This window comes from Biomphalaria glabrata, chromosome 12 (assembly GCF_947242115.1).
Source record: "Biomphalaria glabrata chromosome 12, xgBioGlab47.1, whole genome shotgun sequence".
In the NCBI taxonomy this organism is placed as follows: domain Eukaryota; kingdom Metazoa; phylum Mollusca; class Gastropoda; family Planorbidae; genus Biomphalaria; species Biomphalaria glabrata.
Genome location: NC_074722.1, coordinates 20,729,256 through 20,745,418, shown reverse-complemented (window position 1 = coordinate 20,745,418; position 16,163 = coordinate 20,729,256). Strand labels below are relative to the sequence as shown.

Genomic DNA, 16,163 nt, shown 5'->3' with positions numbered 1-16,163 from the left:
TGCCCTAAATTCGTTACACTATTATTAAATGTTTTGGAAACTGTTTGGCATTACTTATAGATTACAGACGTTACTTCAAAAAATAAAAAGTTAAGTACGACCTACACATTTCATGTGCAAACTAGTCATGCATGTTGATCTGTGACCTTAACTCTGCTAAGTCCTTTGGTTTTACTGGCTGATTCAGGCAACCCATTCCATTAAAAAAATTAGAGAAAGCAGAACGGTTAGAGGGGCACTTACGTAATGTGAAAAGCTCTTTGCTTCGTCTTAATACATTTACAAAAATGCGAATTTCATATGATTTTTGTGGTGGCCACTACACTTCCTTAAAAGCGTTAATAAAAACCCACTTTTTATATCTAAAAAAAATCGTAAATTTAATTTCACTTTGTTACATTAATATGCATAGTTTAGCTTTAAAAAGTGTTTAATTTTGAGTTTGTAGAGGATAAAGCCCTGCCGTAATTTCGGAGCTGCATTCATATATACGAGCATGCAATACTTTCTGCCAAGTCGAGCTTACGATATATATTTCTCTTTTATGAAGGTCCCTTTCTTGTGGAGTACCCGGGCCTGCAGCATAGCCTGCAAAAAGTACGGTCTAACGTTTTACAAATGATAATACGTAGGCTAAAGTGTATAGTGTAAATTTGTTTGATATTCTTGTTGAATTTCAAATAAAATTAAGTGTAATAATAATTAAAAAAAAAAAAACACAACGTGTTCGGGCATCTGTGTCTCGCTGCTGTCACTTTTTGTTTTTAAAGTTGTCTGCATTGAATTTTTTTCTTTGGTCGCGACCAGACCGGCCCATTTGTTACCGGCCCACCGGGCATTAGCTCGTTTGGCCATATAGCCAGTCCGCCCCTGAACTTATTCTAATAGCATTGAAAAGATAAATCTACATTTTTTTTTGTCATTTCGCTACATTCGAAAGCGGCCATATAAACGATTACAATTAATGAAACCAAATTGATATTTCTTTTTATTTGGTTTCTATTTTAAATAAGTCTCTGGCAAAACGCGATAAGTGAGATCTTGTGAGATTCCGTATATATCAAAAATTAATATTTACAAATATTAATCAATGGATAGATTAAAACATAGTGTCACCTACTTAACATTCCTAGGTCAACATTTGAGTTGCATTTAGTTGACTTAACAGATTTTAGTGAACGGAATGGAAGACAACCTTGACAATCTATCTTAAAATGGTTTAATTTAAACTCACCTGAGATACTCCTGAAGACAAACGTCACAAAAGCGATGACCACATGTTCGGACTAATACTGGGTCTCTCATTGGTAAATGGCATAATGGACAGTAACATCGCTTGCGTAGTTTATCTACAAATGTAAAACTGTAACCTGGCATGTCAACAGGTGTTTTTGTTCAGGCTAAAGATAGATTAGTGCCTTAAGATTACTGTTAGATCACTGCTCCAACGATTGTACTATACATTGCACTATCTGAAAAATAGATTCAAACTAGTGAGATAGTGAACACAAATCTTTATTTGCCAATCAGCCAATCATTAACCGGTCTTATTTCTAGACCTTTTGGCAAGAAAAAGAAATGTAATATTAGTCAGAAGAGGGAGTTTAGAAAATATTCATTTGGTGTTATTCTTAACTTGAAAACAGACTGGAAAAAAATATTTTCGATAAGAGATTTCTGACTTCTATTTATTTTTATATTTTATGCCAAAAGTAAAAATCATATTTTCAATAGGTTTTCTAGTATTTTTAGCGGACCCCGAAAGGGGAATAGTCGCTATTAGTTTGGTATGATCTGTCCGTCCCGTTTAGTTCTCAGAAACTAGAAGAGAAAATGAATATCGGACATCATGTTATGATCCAACGGCTACTTATTTCTTTTCCGAAAGTGAACCATTTAATTTTTAAAATTATATATGCAAGCAGATTTTTTTTTTAAATACACCACTTTAAAAAAAAAAACTTCAGGGGAGGTAAGTTTTTTTTAAAAGGTCAAGGACTTCTTCATTAATAATTCAAGCTTAATTCATAGATTTGCGCATTAATAAAAAAAAATTATATCTAAGTTCACAATGGAAAAAGTGACAATGGATCATTTAAAAAAATATTTTCCTTTTATTAACTAAATCATGAAAGATTGAAATATCTTCAGGGCGCCTCTGAGTCCACCCAGCTCTAATGGGTATCTGACATTAGTTGGGGAAAAGGTGGTTGGTCGTTATGCTGGCCACATAACCGACAGACACCCTCACTAACCGTGGGCCATAGAAACATCTTCCTATGTCACTATGTCTGAAATGGGAACTTTACTTAATGATTATAGAAATAAAAACAACAACTAATAATTGATAAAGTACTTATGTTTGATAAAATTCATTTTGAAAGATTTAAACTTTAAAAGAGAAAAAATAATTTTATTTTAATATTATTATTATATTTTTTTAGTGCCCAATAATTTTTAAATTTTATTACTTTCAACGATCAAAACAAGAATATGGCTTGAATATTCACGGACCAATGGTGAATGCAATGGGGGCCGCCTCTGAGTTTGTGTGATAAAACAAACTCTCTTTGTAATATTGTTTTTCTTTTAATTGACGAGAAATCAACAAAACGAAAAGATCATGTATGTGTGGCGACAGTCCATGGGTCTATGTCTAATGAATTTTAGACCTAGAGACCTCAGAAGTTGAGGTTAAACAATGTAACATTTAAAACACAAATAGTCAACAAAGGGACGCCCCAATGGGCCGAGAACATTGGCCCAACTTTTAAGAGAGTTTCATTCTTACCGGCTGGACATCCTTTTGTGTTGTGAAAGGCTCTTAGTGTGTGTGTGTGTGTGTGTGTATGTCGTGGAGCATGAGTGTCACCCTTAAGTTACGCCCATGTTCTGTACCTGTCCAGCGGTTGAATGGGTCAGCCTAGCGCAGGGGTCGGCAACCTTTTGAGTCGGAAGAGCCAAAAATAACAGTTTACAAAATTGCAGTTTTTAAAGAGCCACAATGTTGTTGTTGTTGTTGTTTTTGCCAATTATATGTATTATTGTGACAAGTCAAAAACTCGCTGTCAGAGTCACTCTAAATTATCACAGCATTAATTATTATTTTTCATTATTTATTTATTTTATTTTAATTATTTCCCCATCCTACCCCTAAATTATTCACCCGCCACACCTTTTCCGCTCCAGGCTAGACTTAGTTGACCACATTGGAGATAGTTAAGGCGCGTCCTTTCATTTATCTTCCCTTGACCGGGGTAAAGATACGCACAGACTTTGATCTTATCGACAGGATGTCTGACAGCCGCAGTGGACACCACCTTGTGTAGAAGGCAAGTCACCCCTCCCCCCCCCCTTTCTCCTATGTCTCTCTTTGATCTAGGAGATTACTCGAGTCAAAGTGCCTCTCGACGCTCCCATCTTAAGTCTAATTCACCCACGTGTATGATAATTCTTAGCCTAGGACATTTCCTGTGTCCGCCCACATTCTCCAGGCCGGTATATAAGTAGATTCAAATCAAGCCAGACCCTTTCACTCCTCTATCGCTGTCGATCGAGTCTGGACTATATCATTTATTCTCCCTCCTAGAGGAATACCTGGTGGTAAGCCGAACTTAATCACAAGTTCCATCTTAATTACTTTTGTGCCATTTCCATTGGATTTTATCATGTGTATTTTGCTTAGTTCATTTATATTTAATTAGTGCATTGTGTATTTCTCACTGGCGTAAGTAGAAAACATAAACATGTGCTATGTATATATTTTAGTATTGCATAAATCTATTAATGCTACGTTGCTCAATTGATCATTGATGCAACCATGTATATATTTGTACACCTTATTTTATTTCCTTTATCTCGGTTGATCGCCTTGATGATTTTACTATCGCACTAATACTGCGCTTAGAAAGGAGATATGAGTTATCTCCCCTGTATTGAATTATCTCCCCTTTACTCATTTTACTCTAATGAGAGTTACGCCGCTTGAACGGACACACCATTCAAGCGCGCTCCATTGTTCTCGACCCACGGTCATACGTAAACAATCATCTGGGTCGCTGACCACCGCCCAATTCAACCCCCCCCCCCTTTTCTTTCTCTATCCACCTGTGTTGTTCATTTGGGATTATTATTTCCCCTTCTATGTACATTTTATGTTATTATTTCCCCTTTTATGTACATTTGGATATTGCTACTATCATCCATCTATTTTCCAAATCCCATTTGTCATCACCTCCCCCTTGTGCTCTAAAGCAATTTTACCAATCTGACGAATGCACCTCAGTCGAGGGCATCGATAAGATGTATGAGAGACATGTCCTAACTTGTCTTTATTTATCCGCAGCCTCCCTCAGGTGTCTGCCTATTGCCTATTGCCTATTTATTTGCTATTTGCTGTTCAGTGTCTACTCGACGCCACTCAACTACTGCCTATGTGTTTAGTGCTATTCAGCGCTGCACTTGCCTACTGAGATCTACTTAACTCTACCACTTGGCGCTATCGGCATTGCCCGCCTATTTGACAGCCCACCTGTCATCTTATTAGGTGCGACGTCCCTATGGACTCAGGTCTGTGCGAGACGTCATAGCTACGCCAACCCTCTGCAACTCACTGGACATATCCTGTCAACTACGCTGCCCACGGCAGATCAGCTCTGCCCGCAGTAACCTTGTGCCCACGGTAGCCGGCCACCCGCCCTACTGTGCCCACTACAGATATTAGATTTTGGGGATTGAAACTCCACAAGAACTATATCACCGGCGTCCCTCTATCCGCTAGAGCGCCATCTCCAGCTGCAGAACCTCAAGCCAGGACACAGCCAGCTGCGACATCAACAGGACAACCAGCTAAGTCAGAGGACAAAGTGACATACTCTCTTATTAAATGCAAGAGTGATGATTAATGCTAGTTTTATTTAGAGATAGAAGCAAACCCTCCCCCTTTTTATTCTTATATGTATATTTATGTAAATAAATATTCTTTATTTTAACTTTTGTATCTATCTTTCATTGCTTTGTCTCGTTGCGTGTCTGCTCCCGATTCATATGCTGATAAGTGGGGGTGTGATTGCTTTCAAAAATAATCATCCCCTAGACATAAAACACGCCAAACACACGTCACATTTCCCCACCTGTCACAATTATTCACACAATTAATTTTCTTAATGAAAAAAAAAACAACGAATTCATACATAAGAAGTGTTTTTCACAACAAATTAGATATGGCATTATTAGATAATTATTTTTTTATTTTGGTAACAACTGAAGCAGTTAAATATTTATTTACAACACTAATTAGTAAGTAAGAAACAATTGAGCAAACAAATTCATTGGGAGCGTTGGCTTTGCATGGATCATAGAAAGTTTGGATACATTTGGCTCATAACTTGTTTTTAGTTTCAAACACGATTCTAAATTTTCATGTTAGTTGGCTTCTTATTTTACTTTTAACTATTTTCATACAAGAGAACGCTTGCTCGCACAAATATGGGGATCCTAAGATAGTCAGCACTTCAAATGCCAAATTCTTCACCTCACTAGCATTCTGGAAGATTATTTCATGCGCCGAATGAACTCGCCCGGCATTTTTTTTTAACTGTCCACTTTTGTTGCGTTCCTTACATTTCTGGAACTCCAACTTTTCCAACTTCATGTTTAACTCTGTAAATTTTCCACCCCGCAAAGCTTTACTTTTTTAATCTAGTATCAATTCCTAATGTCTCAATTCGGATTTCGGTACTATGTGTGTTAGATTTATTACTATGAATGCTAGAATGGTTTTGTCGGTTTTGAACTGCTCAAATCTTCCAGCAAATTCATCTGTATTATTTTTATAACTGTGCTTAAGAAATTCATGACCTCAACTGTTTCTGTGTAAAATGTTTGGACACAAACCGCTTCTTGGTGTAGTAGTCAGAGAGAACGTAATACTTTCGTGGTTTATTTCGCTCCAAAATATCCTAGCTTTTTCCCTTTTCTTGTCATGCTTGTGGCTCCATCAGTTGCTAAACGACTTAATTTAAATCGATCTTTATGTCTTTAAGGTATTTTTGCACGGCATTCGCTCTATCTTCCCTTCTAGTTTGTCCAGAGAGATGTAGCAATCCAAGAAGTTCTTCTTTTGGATCTTGGGAAGACATATACCTGACAAAATTGGCAACTTGTGCCGTGTCTTTATGTCGCAAGACTCATCTATACCTAGTGATAAGACAGAAAAAAGTAGAACATCTTCTAAATATGTTACATTTGAAGACATTTTAGCTATTCTGTATTCTACTGTTTAAGCGGATAGTGGCAAATCTTTGATTTTTTTCAAGATTTCTGTTTTGGTTTTGAAATCACAAAACAGTTCTTAAGATGCACTTAGGAAGCAGTCTTTGGCATACTCCCCATCTGTAAATGGTTTGCCTTTTTGTGCAATATCTAGTGGTGCCGCAAAGCGTGCCAGATTAGCATTACTTGTAGATTGCTTATAACTTTTAGAAGATAATTTGCTTCTAACTCATTGACTTGAAACAACAAACTATACGTCACAGTCAAGGCACGTGGTACAGATGCCTATTCGTCTTGCGTCGAAAGCAAATTAAAACCTACATAGAAACATTCGACGATGGAGTCTTTCGAGAGCTTCGGATGGAGTGATAACAATGACGACGAGTGTAATGGGTGAGGAGTGTGGTAAAAAGTGAGTACAAGTGACTGAGAGATCTAATCGGTACCTAATCCTCGTTAAACGATTCAGAACTATTTTTAAAAACGTTTCGATAAAATAAATAATATTTGCTTATGGAACTAAAGAGCCGCAGCGTCACACCCAAAGAGCCGCATGTGGCTCGCGAGCCGCAGGTTGCCGACCCAGGGCCTAGCAGGGTAACGAGAGGTCAGGAATACAGAAGCTCAGTGGAGTGCCTAGGCCTGTTGGTGTAGGTTGTGAGGTAGAAACTAGAGAGGAAATAAAGTGCTGTATTCATAGAAAAAAAAAGCTAGTCGAGTTTGTTACTTCCATGTTTTGTGGTTCATTCAAATTAGGTAGTCCTCACATGTTTGGTGGAGCAGCAGTTTGATCCAGCCCTACAGTGTCCACTGTTGGTATTTATAGTTGTATATTATTATATATTTGTTGGGCAGGTCAGAAATTAATATCTGGCTTTATTACAGCGCTAGTTGTCACACCCAGTCTAGCAAGTCTTGATACCTGCGTGTGAAATACGGGTACTTTGAATACACTGTATCTGAATCATACTTATTTGACTAACGAATATGCCTATCTTATGGCAGGAGTTCTGTTTAGTTCTAAGGATATAGAGCAGCGAAAAGCATTAGTCTACCTCTTAGAATTGCACAATAACATTTTTAGTACATCTTACATCGTTTAACATTGGACTGCATTGTGACACCGTCAATTCAATCTAGTAAACACTTTAATTAAGGCAGTGTCTGACTTTGGGTCAGAGATATCATTTCAACCTAGAAGACACTTTAACTAAAGCATTGTCTGACATCCAAGACCATAGTTCCATTTCCGTGTGGGTGAAACGTAGACAGATTCAAGCTGCAACCATTTAGAACAGCGTGAGTCTTCGGACACAATGACAACTGTGTGTGTGTGTTCAAAGGAAGAGAGACAGCAACATTGAAACATCCAGCAGCTAAGTAGCTTACCTTTCCTCGTTGTCAAAATTAACGTTAAAATTGGGGGGGGGGGGGGTTGAGTATTGAGTTGAACATTCAGCTAATAGTTTCTAATGTATGATGTATAGATGTTGATTATTTTATTGATAGCTTGTTCTAGTGTGTGTTTATTGTCAGTAGAGAGTGTCCTAGGGTAAAGGGCGCATTGTGGTATCAAGCGCAAGACTCTCTTTTGATCATAAATACTTATATGTTAGATGTGACAGGGTTGTGCATCCATTCTGTTTACTCTAATCTTCTAGATCGCTAACATAAAATCCCTGCTATTGTTATTGAGACAGCATGGTTTGACGGCCAGCCCCAGTAAGAAAGAGGTTGGAATGGGCGAAATCCATTTTTTAGGGCACGTCGTTGGTAAAGGCCAATTAAAACCTGTCCATGGAACGGTGCAGAAAATTTTAGAGCTGAAGACGCCTACATCACTTAAAAAAGTGCGAGCTTTGATAGGTCTTTGCAACTATCATAGGAAGTTTATCCCAAATTTCGCGTCTTTGTTGGAACCTATTACTTCGTTAACGAGAACAAAGACTTATGGGAGAAACACATACACAAAGCTCAGGGCATCCAAGAAGCTCACATGGAATGATGAATGTGAAAAGGCATAGCCGAACTTGAGACAGGCCTTTCAGACGGAACTTATTTTGAAATTGCCTGATGTTGGGCTCTGAGTCTTCAGGACTTTACGTTTCAAGTGGTACCGGTGCCTGGCAAGGGAAACGTTATTGCAGACACATTGTCGCGGAATGACGGTAAGTTTGTTTTCTTCTCCATCCTCCAAAGTCTTAATTGTAACTAAATAAGGTCATGATGTCCACGGTAAGTGTCTGAATGTTCAACTATGGGTGTGAGAAAAAAAAAAGTTCACGTTCTTTATAAAGAAGAAAGGTAACTGCTTAATTTTGCTATATCATTCCATGTCAACTTACACACAACTCTACATATAAACAATGACTTTAGCAACAACAAATTTCATTTTACCTATTGTTGAACAGTATCTCTTGATAACCCTGACAGCAACAAATTGTAACTCTATGAATTCCAACTTGAACTTCAAAACTACATAGGTACATTGTGTATAACAACATTGACGGGGATTTTCAATGTGCATTAACTTTCATGGACGACCCGCACATATTCACATGGAAGTCGCTCGGAACGAAAAACATGAATGTCGTCAAGAGCTGATTTCATTGCTGTTATTATGATTATTATAGTTATTATTATTACCGTTATTTTTTTAAATTACTATTTTATGAATTGCTTCCTTATGTTCCATGTCCTTTAATTTTTATGCGTATCTTGTCTTGTATCCTTATGCTCATTTATTGTGTGATTCATACTATATCTGAAATTTGTTCCTATTTTATAAATCACATTCATATGATAGTTAAAATGTTAGTTTTTGGATAGTTCGTTGTGCTTTTGTACCAACAGCTTCTGAAAGGTGGGGGGAATGTTGTGAAAGGATCTTGGTGTGTGTATATATATGTCGTGGAGCGTGAGTGTCACGCCCCTGTTTTGTACCTGTCCAGCGGTTGAATGGGTCAGCCTAGCAGGGTAACGAGAGGTCAGGAATACAGAAGCTCAGTGGAGTGCCTAGGCCTGTTGGTGTAGGTTGTGAGGTAGAAACTAGAGAGGAAATAAAGTGCTGTATTCATAGAAAAGAAAGCTAGTCGAGTTTGTTACTTCCATGTTTTGTGGTTCATTCAAATTAGGAAGTCGTCACACTTGGGATCTGTGAGATGCGGTGGACATCAAGTGGACAAATAATCAATGATGGCAAGACCATAATATATTCATGATACGATATGGAACACATTGGTGGTGTAGGCATCATCATGTATAAAATAGCAGCTTCAGCGCTAATTGCTTAGAAGCCAGTCAACAACCGCATCATTACAACTCGACTCCTAGCAAACCAAATCAAAATCACTACCATACAAGTATATGCCCCTACAGAGGATGCAGAAGATACCATCAAAGATAATTTCTATTATCAACTTCAAACCACACTTGATGAAACACCTACTCACGACCTAATTCTACTGATGGAGACTTTAACGCCAATATCAATCCCAACCAAACTGGCTTTGAACATGTAATGGGACCATATGGCTCTGCAGAAAACATCATAATAATGGCGAGCGCTTGATTTCTCTCTGCGCATCCAACAGCCAACAAACCAAAGGGCAAGACATGGTGTCAGCAGAAATGCTAAAACATGGGGGGGGGGGAGTGCATTGTTAACAGAATGACTGATCTCTTAAATCTCTGTTGGCGAACATCTAAAGTCCCTGAGGAATGGCAAAATGGAGTAATTGTAAAGCCTCGAAAAAAAAAGAGCAACTTGGCAGACTGCAACAACTGGAGGGGCATTACTCTCCGCTCTGTCCCGGGCAAAGTTTTCAGCAGTTTTGTTGAGACGGTTTCGAAATATCTTAGAACAAAGTCTCGAGTACAAACAACGGTTAACATACAGTTTCGTAGACTTTAAGAAAGCGTTTGATAATGTCCACCGAGAATCACTATGGAAAATAGTTAGAGAATACGGCATCCTAGAAAAATTCGTCCAGATCCTAAGACACCTATACAGTCAGTCTAGTTACTGGATTAAAACACAAGAAGGAACAACCGAGTTTTTTTAGCATCGAGACAAGTGTGAGACAAAGGTGCATCTCCCTTCCTCTTCCTCCTAGCCATCGACTACATAATGAGGAGAGCAATGAACCAAACTGCCTTTGGTATTCCATGGCGTGAACAAAACCGAATGACGGACTTGGACTTTGCCGATGACGTTGCACTACTCGGTGCTACAAATAAAAGCATACAAGAAATGACGGAGAGCCTAGATAGAGAGGCACCAAAATTGGCCTCCGCATAAACTTGGATAAGACTAAAATTTTGCGAGTGGGATATAAAGCAAAGGGTGCCCCCATCAGACTTGGCGAATCAAAGCTTGAAGAGCTGGACAAGTTCACATACCTTAGTAGCATCATAACAAATGATGGGGATGCCTACCATGATGTTGCGTGGTAGAAAAGGAAATGCGGGGAGCCATTTCCAAAGGCTGCAGCCTCTTTGGACAAGCTAAGCCATTGGACTCGAGACAAAAATACACCTTCTGAACACAATCGTGATCCCAACAGCAACATATGTATATGAAACATGGAAGTCGTCTGTCAAAATTGAGAAAAGACTAAATGCGGCTTAACAAAAATGGCTGAGACGGATTTTGGTAGTCGGTTACACAGATCGGGTCTCAAACAAAGAAATCCTATGCCGAACTGGGAGTTGAACGCTTAGTGAGATTGTGACAGAGCGTCGCATGAGATTTGCGGGACACGCATACCAAGAGTTGCAATGACATGGAAACCAATACGAGGAAAGCACAAACAGGGACGTCCTCGTATAACTTGGCGCTACATCATCATGGAGGACCTCAGAACAGTGGACCCCAAGTGGGAGGAGGCTTCAGACATTGGCAGTGACAGATCTTTGTGGAGACAGCACCAAATGCGCCGAACGACGCGGGAGGACCTAAGTCTAAGTAATTGTTATTATTACTATTATTATTATTGGCCCCCTTTAGTCGTAGAACGACTAAGGTACATCAAGAACACTTTTTCATATGGCTGTGGAGCTTTATTTTGGAGAGACACTCCCGTCCACATATAATGCAGGTCAAGATGGCTTTCGCTTTAGTGGTAGAAGAGCTGGTCATTTTCCTTGTGGCAAGCTTTTACGCACATTCCATGTGCCCATTTTAATTAGATATATTAGATAATCATTCAATAACATCAGTTAGGCCAGGTTCACACTGAACGTCATCTTCACCTATCCCATAGTCTGATGGACAAATGGGGCACCACACACATGATCTGTCTACCGTCTTTCTCCTTTTATCTCTGTCCTTTGCCTTTGCTAAAATTTCATTCACTGTCTTTCTATCACTTTCTTTGTCTCCCTCTTCAGCTTTTTAATGGTACAGTTCTCTGAACGAAGGTGTTTGCGAGCCCTTAGGGCCTTGTGATGTGCGCATAGAGTTTGAGTTTACGTTTTTTGACAATGGTTAGCAGGTCATAGTGGGGTCCAATTGCTGTATTGATCCAGTTTCTAATCTCTTCATTCGCGATGCGGTCTTTGTAAGTGAGACCTAGGATATAACTATCAATTTAACCTTGGTTAGGTCAATAATAGAATATGCATCCTCAATAAAACATTAAGAAAATGGAACAGACACGAAATTCCTCGTTCCCTATGCAAGGACAATTTTGTACAAGTGCTCCTTCTTCCCTAGCGCTATTAGAGCAATGGTTAATATGCATGACTAAATGCATGAGGCTGAGGCATAGGACGTAATCATCTTCTTTTTTGAAGTAACGTCTGTATTAAATAAGATATTGTAATAGCTTAAAGAGGCAACTCAACGAAGCACATATATGTTTATTTACACGACATTACAGGTACACAAAGGGCATCTGCCTTGAGTACAGCATCTCCATATTGGCTCTCTACTTGGGTGGAAATCGTTCTCCTCTAATGTTGATATCCTTTTAGGTCTAGTCTATCACTGTGCGCACCTTCTAGCACTAGCCTAGATGACGGTGCGCATTGCAGAGTTATAACATTGCCCCCTTATTAGAGCTTTTCGTCTCGAAAAGAAACAGTGCAGTGGAGGTTTGGCAGTTCAGGTGGAGGTCGATCGGTGGGAACCACAGACGGTAGTGTGCCTGTTGCCCACGAAGCCATCTGCACAGTTTTCCGCGGCCGTCGCTTTCTCTTCTCCCAGTTGGCCTGTCTATGCTTGAGACGATATCGTGGTCGCTGCTTCGACCTCATGAAGATAGTTGCTGATGCCAGCCAGCTGACAAAGGGGGAGTAAGTGGAGGTCAGGGTTGCCATCCACTTAACACAAATAGAGGTTGTGGCGACCACTGTAGTTCCCAGGGCCGTTGTTCTAAGACGCCAAGTCAGCAGATCTTTTCCATGAACTTCTCGTGACACAGTTGTAGGCCCACAGCTAGCCATGGTTTCCAACACATAGTCTTTCTCAGCTTCATCTGTAAGGTATGCCCATGAAACATCCTTGTAATGTTCATCCACCAATACATCAGGTTTCGCTGGAAATAATTCAGAACCGTTCAAGTCACTCTCACTGATGTGGTCAGAAGTACAAATTTTTGTTAAGTTCAGATCTTGTAGCTGGGTTTCTTGGCATGGGCATTGTCCACGCAGAACGCCGCATATACAGTTCATGTCAATCGCCTGGATGCTGTTGCCAAGCATTGAATTCCCTCTTATGCCGCTGCCAAAGTCCAATTCGTTGTATCTGTCTCGGCCATTGTTGGGGCCCGTATTCACAATTTCACCCGACGACATCCAAGGCAAGGAATCAGAAACGGTCTTAAAGCTTTCATGGTTCGAGTTCCCGTCAAAGGTACTGACAGATAAACAGAAGTCTTTAAGGTCCACAGCAAAAAGCTTGGACGCAGACCCAACGTTGTCTTGATCTGTCCGGCTCATTGAGGTACTCGTTTCAGGTACACCAGGAACAAAAACTTCAAGCACATAACAGACTTCTCTCGTTTCTTCATTTGTCTCTTTCCTTTCGATTCGGTACATCCCGTAGAGATCGTTGCAGCAATCGTTGTCACGTTTCTCGTCTTGAAAGTCATCCCCGCCAGACTTGCCCACAACACAGTCACAGACAGCGCTCCAATCCCCAGCGCCTCCATCACCACTGTTTGTGCAGCCACAGTCCTGACCAGGCAACTGCTCCTTCCCTTTTGCTTGCGACACAAGTTTATCACTTTGGTCTATTTGGCCTTCTAATTGATAGGTCTCCGGATCTTCCTTTTCATCGATCAGAGCTTGCCGCAGACGAGCCGTAAGTGTTTCCCTGCTATCGACGGGTTTTAAACCTCGGTCCCGAAGCTCTTGTCTTAGCTTGAGAGCTGATGCAATAGCTTTAAAAATGTCATTGTAATCAAAGCCTACCTCCTCTCGCTTCGCTGAGTTGCCTATAATCCCACTTCTGAGACCAATTGTAATAACTTAAAGAAGGCAACTCAACGAGGCACATATATGTTTATTTACACGACATCACAGGTACAAAAAGGGCATCTGCCTTGAGTACAGCATCTCCATATTGGTTCTCTACTTGGGCGATTGTGAGATTGACTTGCGGTGCGACATCCTCGTCCTTGTGACCACCTAATGGCCATATCTCTTAACGCCAGGAATTTGGTTTCTGGCCTATCGTGTAGTCTCTCTCGCAGGTCTCTCCTTAGGGTCCTGTCACTGAGGTTTTCTACGAATTGGTCCCTCAGGATAGACTCGTTGAAGGGAGTTTCAGATAGAGCTTTCTGCCTGTCAGTGAGTGCTTCAAATGCCTGAAGGAGACGGTGTGAGTAGGTGCGGACAGACTCATTCGGGTGCTGGCTTATTCTGAACAGATGCCCAATGAGGCAGTTGATGCTCCACCTTTCTCCATAAGTGGAGCGTAGAACTTGTATCAGGGCATCTGGACATGCCCTTGTTGTCTGAGGGTGACACCTAAGTTCGGCCTTCACTGCCTCACCTAGATGTGCAAAGAGGAAGTCACATTTTTCCTCTGGCTGTACCATGTGTTGAGACTTCCATGCTCTCTCCACATTTTGAAGGAATTCTTCAACTTCCCTGGCAGGACCATCGCCATGGAAGCGCCGGATACTCATCTCTGTCCTAGGCACCACAATCACTGTCTGAGATGGCTGCATTCTTGCTGCTGCTGCTGCCTCGCTGTTCATCTACGTAACTACTCAACAAAATAAAGCATACTAACCTCTCTTACAAACGCCAACGGAAAACTAAACTATCCCTACTTCCTATCACTAAACTTAACTCGTACGAAAACCTAACCTATCCCAAAAAATATATGTCTGGTCACTCAAGCACAGATCCCACTTCTGACACCAAAAATGTGAGCAGGTCAGGAGGCGCGAGAAAGGACCTATTCTCTTCTGCTCAACATTAATTTGTATACAGTTGGCAGATGTTAGCGCTACTGGGTGGGCTCAATCTGTGACACCTCAGTCTACGACCAAGGGGCTAGCGTCGCCTAAGTAACCAGACATACTAAACTATACTAACCTAAACTAAATGAAAGCACCAACGAAACTTTACTTAAAATTAAATAAGACAAAATGAAACTTTATTTACATACAAAAAATAAATCAATAATAAAATATAATATATACACTAACCACTACAACTGAAAAAAATAACTATCTAAAACCCTCTAAATCTACGTCACTACAAACTAACCAAACCAACTATCTAACACAAACTGATAAAACCAACTATCTAGCTAAATCACTACAACTACTACACTAGACCTAGATCTACACAAACACACTACAATTAACTAGTCTAGATCTACAATATTCTACTATTTAGTCTACTACAACCAACCCATAACACTAACACTAACACAAGAACACCTTATTAGTACCTTACTATTCACTAAGAACAAACTAAGCCTAAGCCACAAGGTCTAAGCCGACTAAGGCAACACTACAAAAACAAAATCAAAATAACACTAGAACCTAGATCTACAGCAGAGTAATATCAGCATGTATTTCAGCAGCTGTATTCAGCAGTAATAATAGCCTGAGGCCGTCCCAGGTACAGAATAATAAAATAATTACACGACAGGCCACAAAGATCTTCAGCTGTCACACAGACAGAGATACGGTACTGACCACTAGTCAAATGTACATTCAACTGTTTTAAGACAGCATGTACATTATTTTTTATACTATCCGCACTAACCTATATAAAAATATGCGGAAGTACAATTATAAAATCTGACACTAACCTATAAAAATAAAATATATAAAAATAGCTCTAACCTATACAAGTAGAAAAAATAAAATTACATATAAAAATAGTTCTGGGAGCGCAAGCTCACATTAAAATGTTGGCTTTCAAATACATAGTTGGTAAAAACTGCGAATGAAAAGATCATTTGTGGTAAATTTAACAGCTACGGTTTCGATCTTAAAAATAACTTAGTTGTCCTAGGCTTAAGTTAAGAAACAATAGGTTAAATTTTCGTATTCCATCGTCCAAAGCAAGTAGTGATCAAATGAATGAGTGTTCAGGACCAAGAATTGTATATTGTAGATTAACATTATGTGAGGACAGTATAGAGGGACATCTTTTGGTCCGACAGTTACGCTAGGTAGTGCACGTATCCCGTATAGGAGACGAACGTATGCCAAAGTTAGTCTTTTTTTTGGTGAGCTAAAAGGTGGTGGACGTAACAGAGGCGCCCCACGGAAACGCTTCAAAGACAGCTTAGGCCGTCAACTTTCCTTATCTGACATAGAAGAGAGCACCTGGTTGCACGCGGCCTCAGAACGAGACAACTGGAGGTCACTCACGAAGGCCGCGGGATACACATTTGAGACCAAAAGAAAATCTGCTAC

At 39.9% G+C, this 16,163-nt stretch overlaps 1 protein-coding gene across 3 annotated transcripts in view; it reads right to left on the bottom strand.

Moving 5' to 3' along the window:
- The window catches only part of LOC106057139 (TNF receptor-associated factor 4-like), a 49,645-nt gene that overhangs the window by 32,507 nt on the left and 975 nt on the right, over nt 1-16,163 (bottom strand). For 2 of the 3 annotated variants that reach the window (XM_056005727.1, XM_056005726.1), the window contains exon 2: nt 1,235-1,472. In XM_056005727.1, the coding sequence (XP_055861702.1) occupies nt 1,235-1,377 (143 nt within the window). In that variant the 5' untranslated portion in view covers nt 1,378-1,472. Of the gene's footprint in view, nt 1-1,234; nt 1,473-16,163 lie in introns of those variants that run through there. The other variant, XM_056005733.1, reaches the window with a different exon arrangement.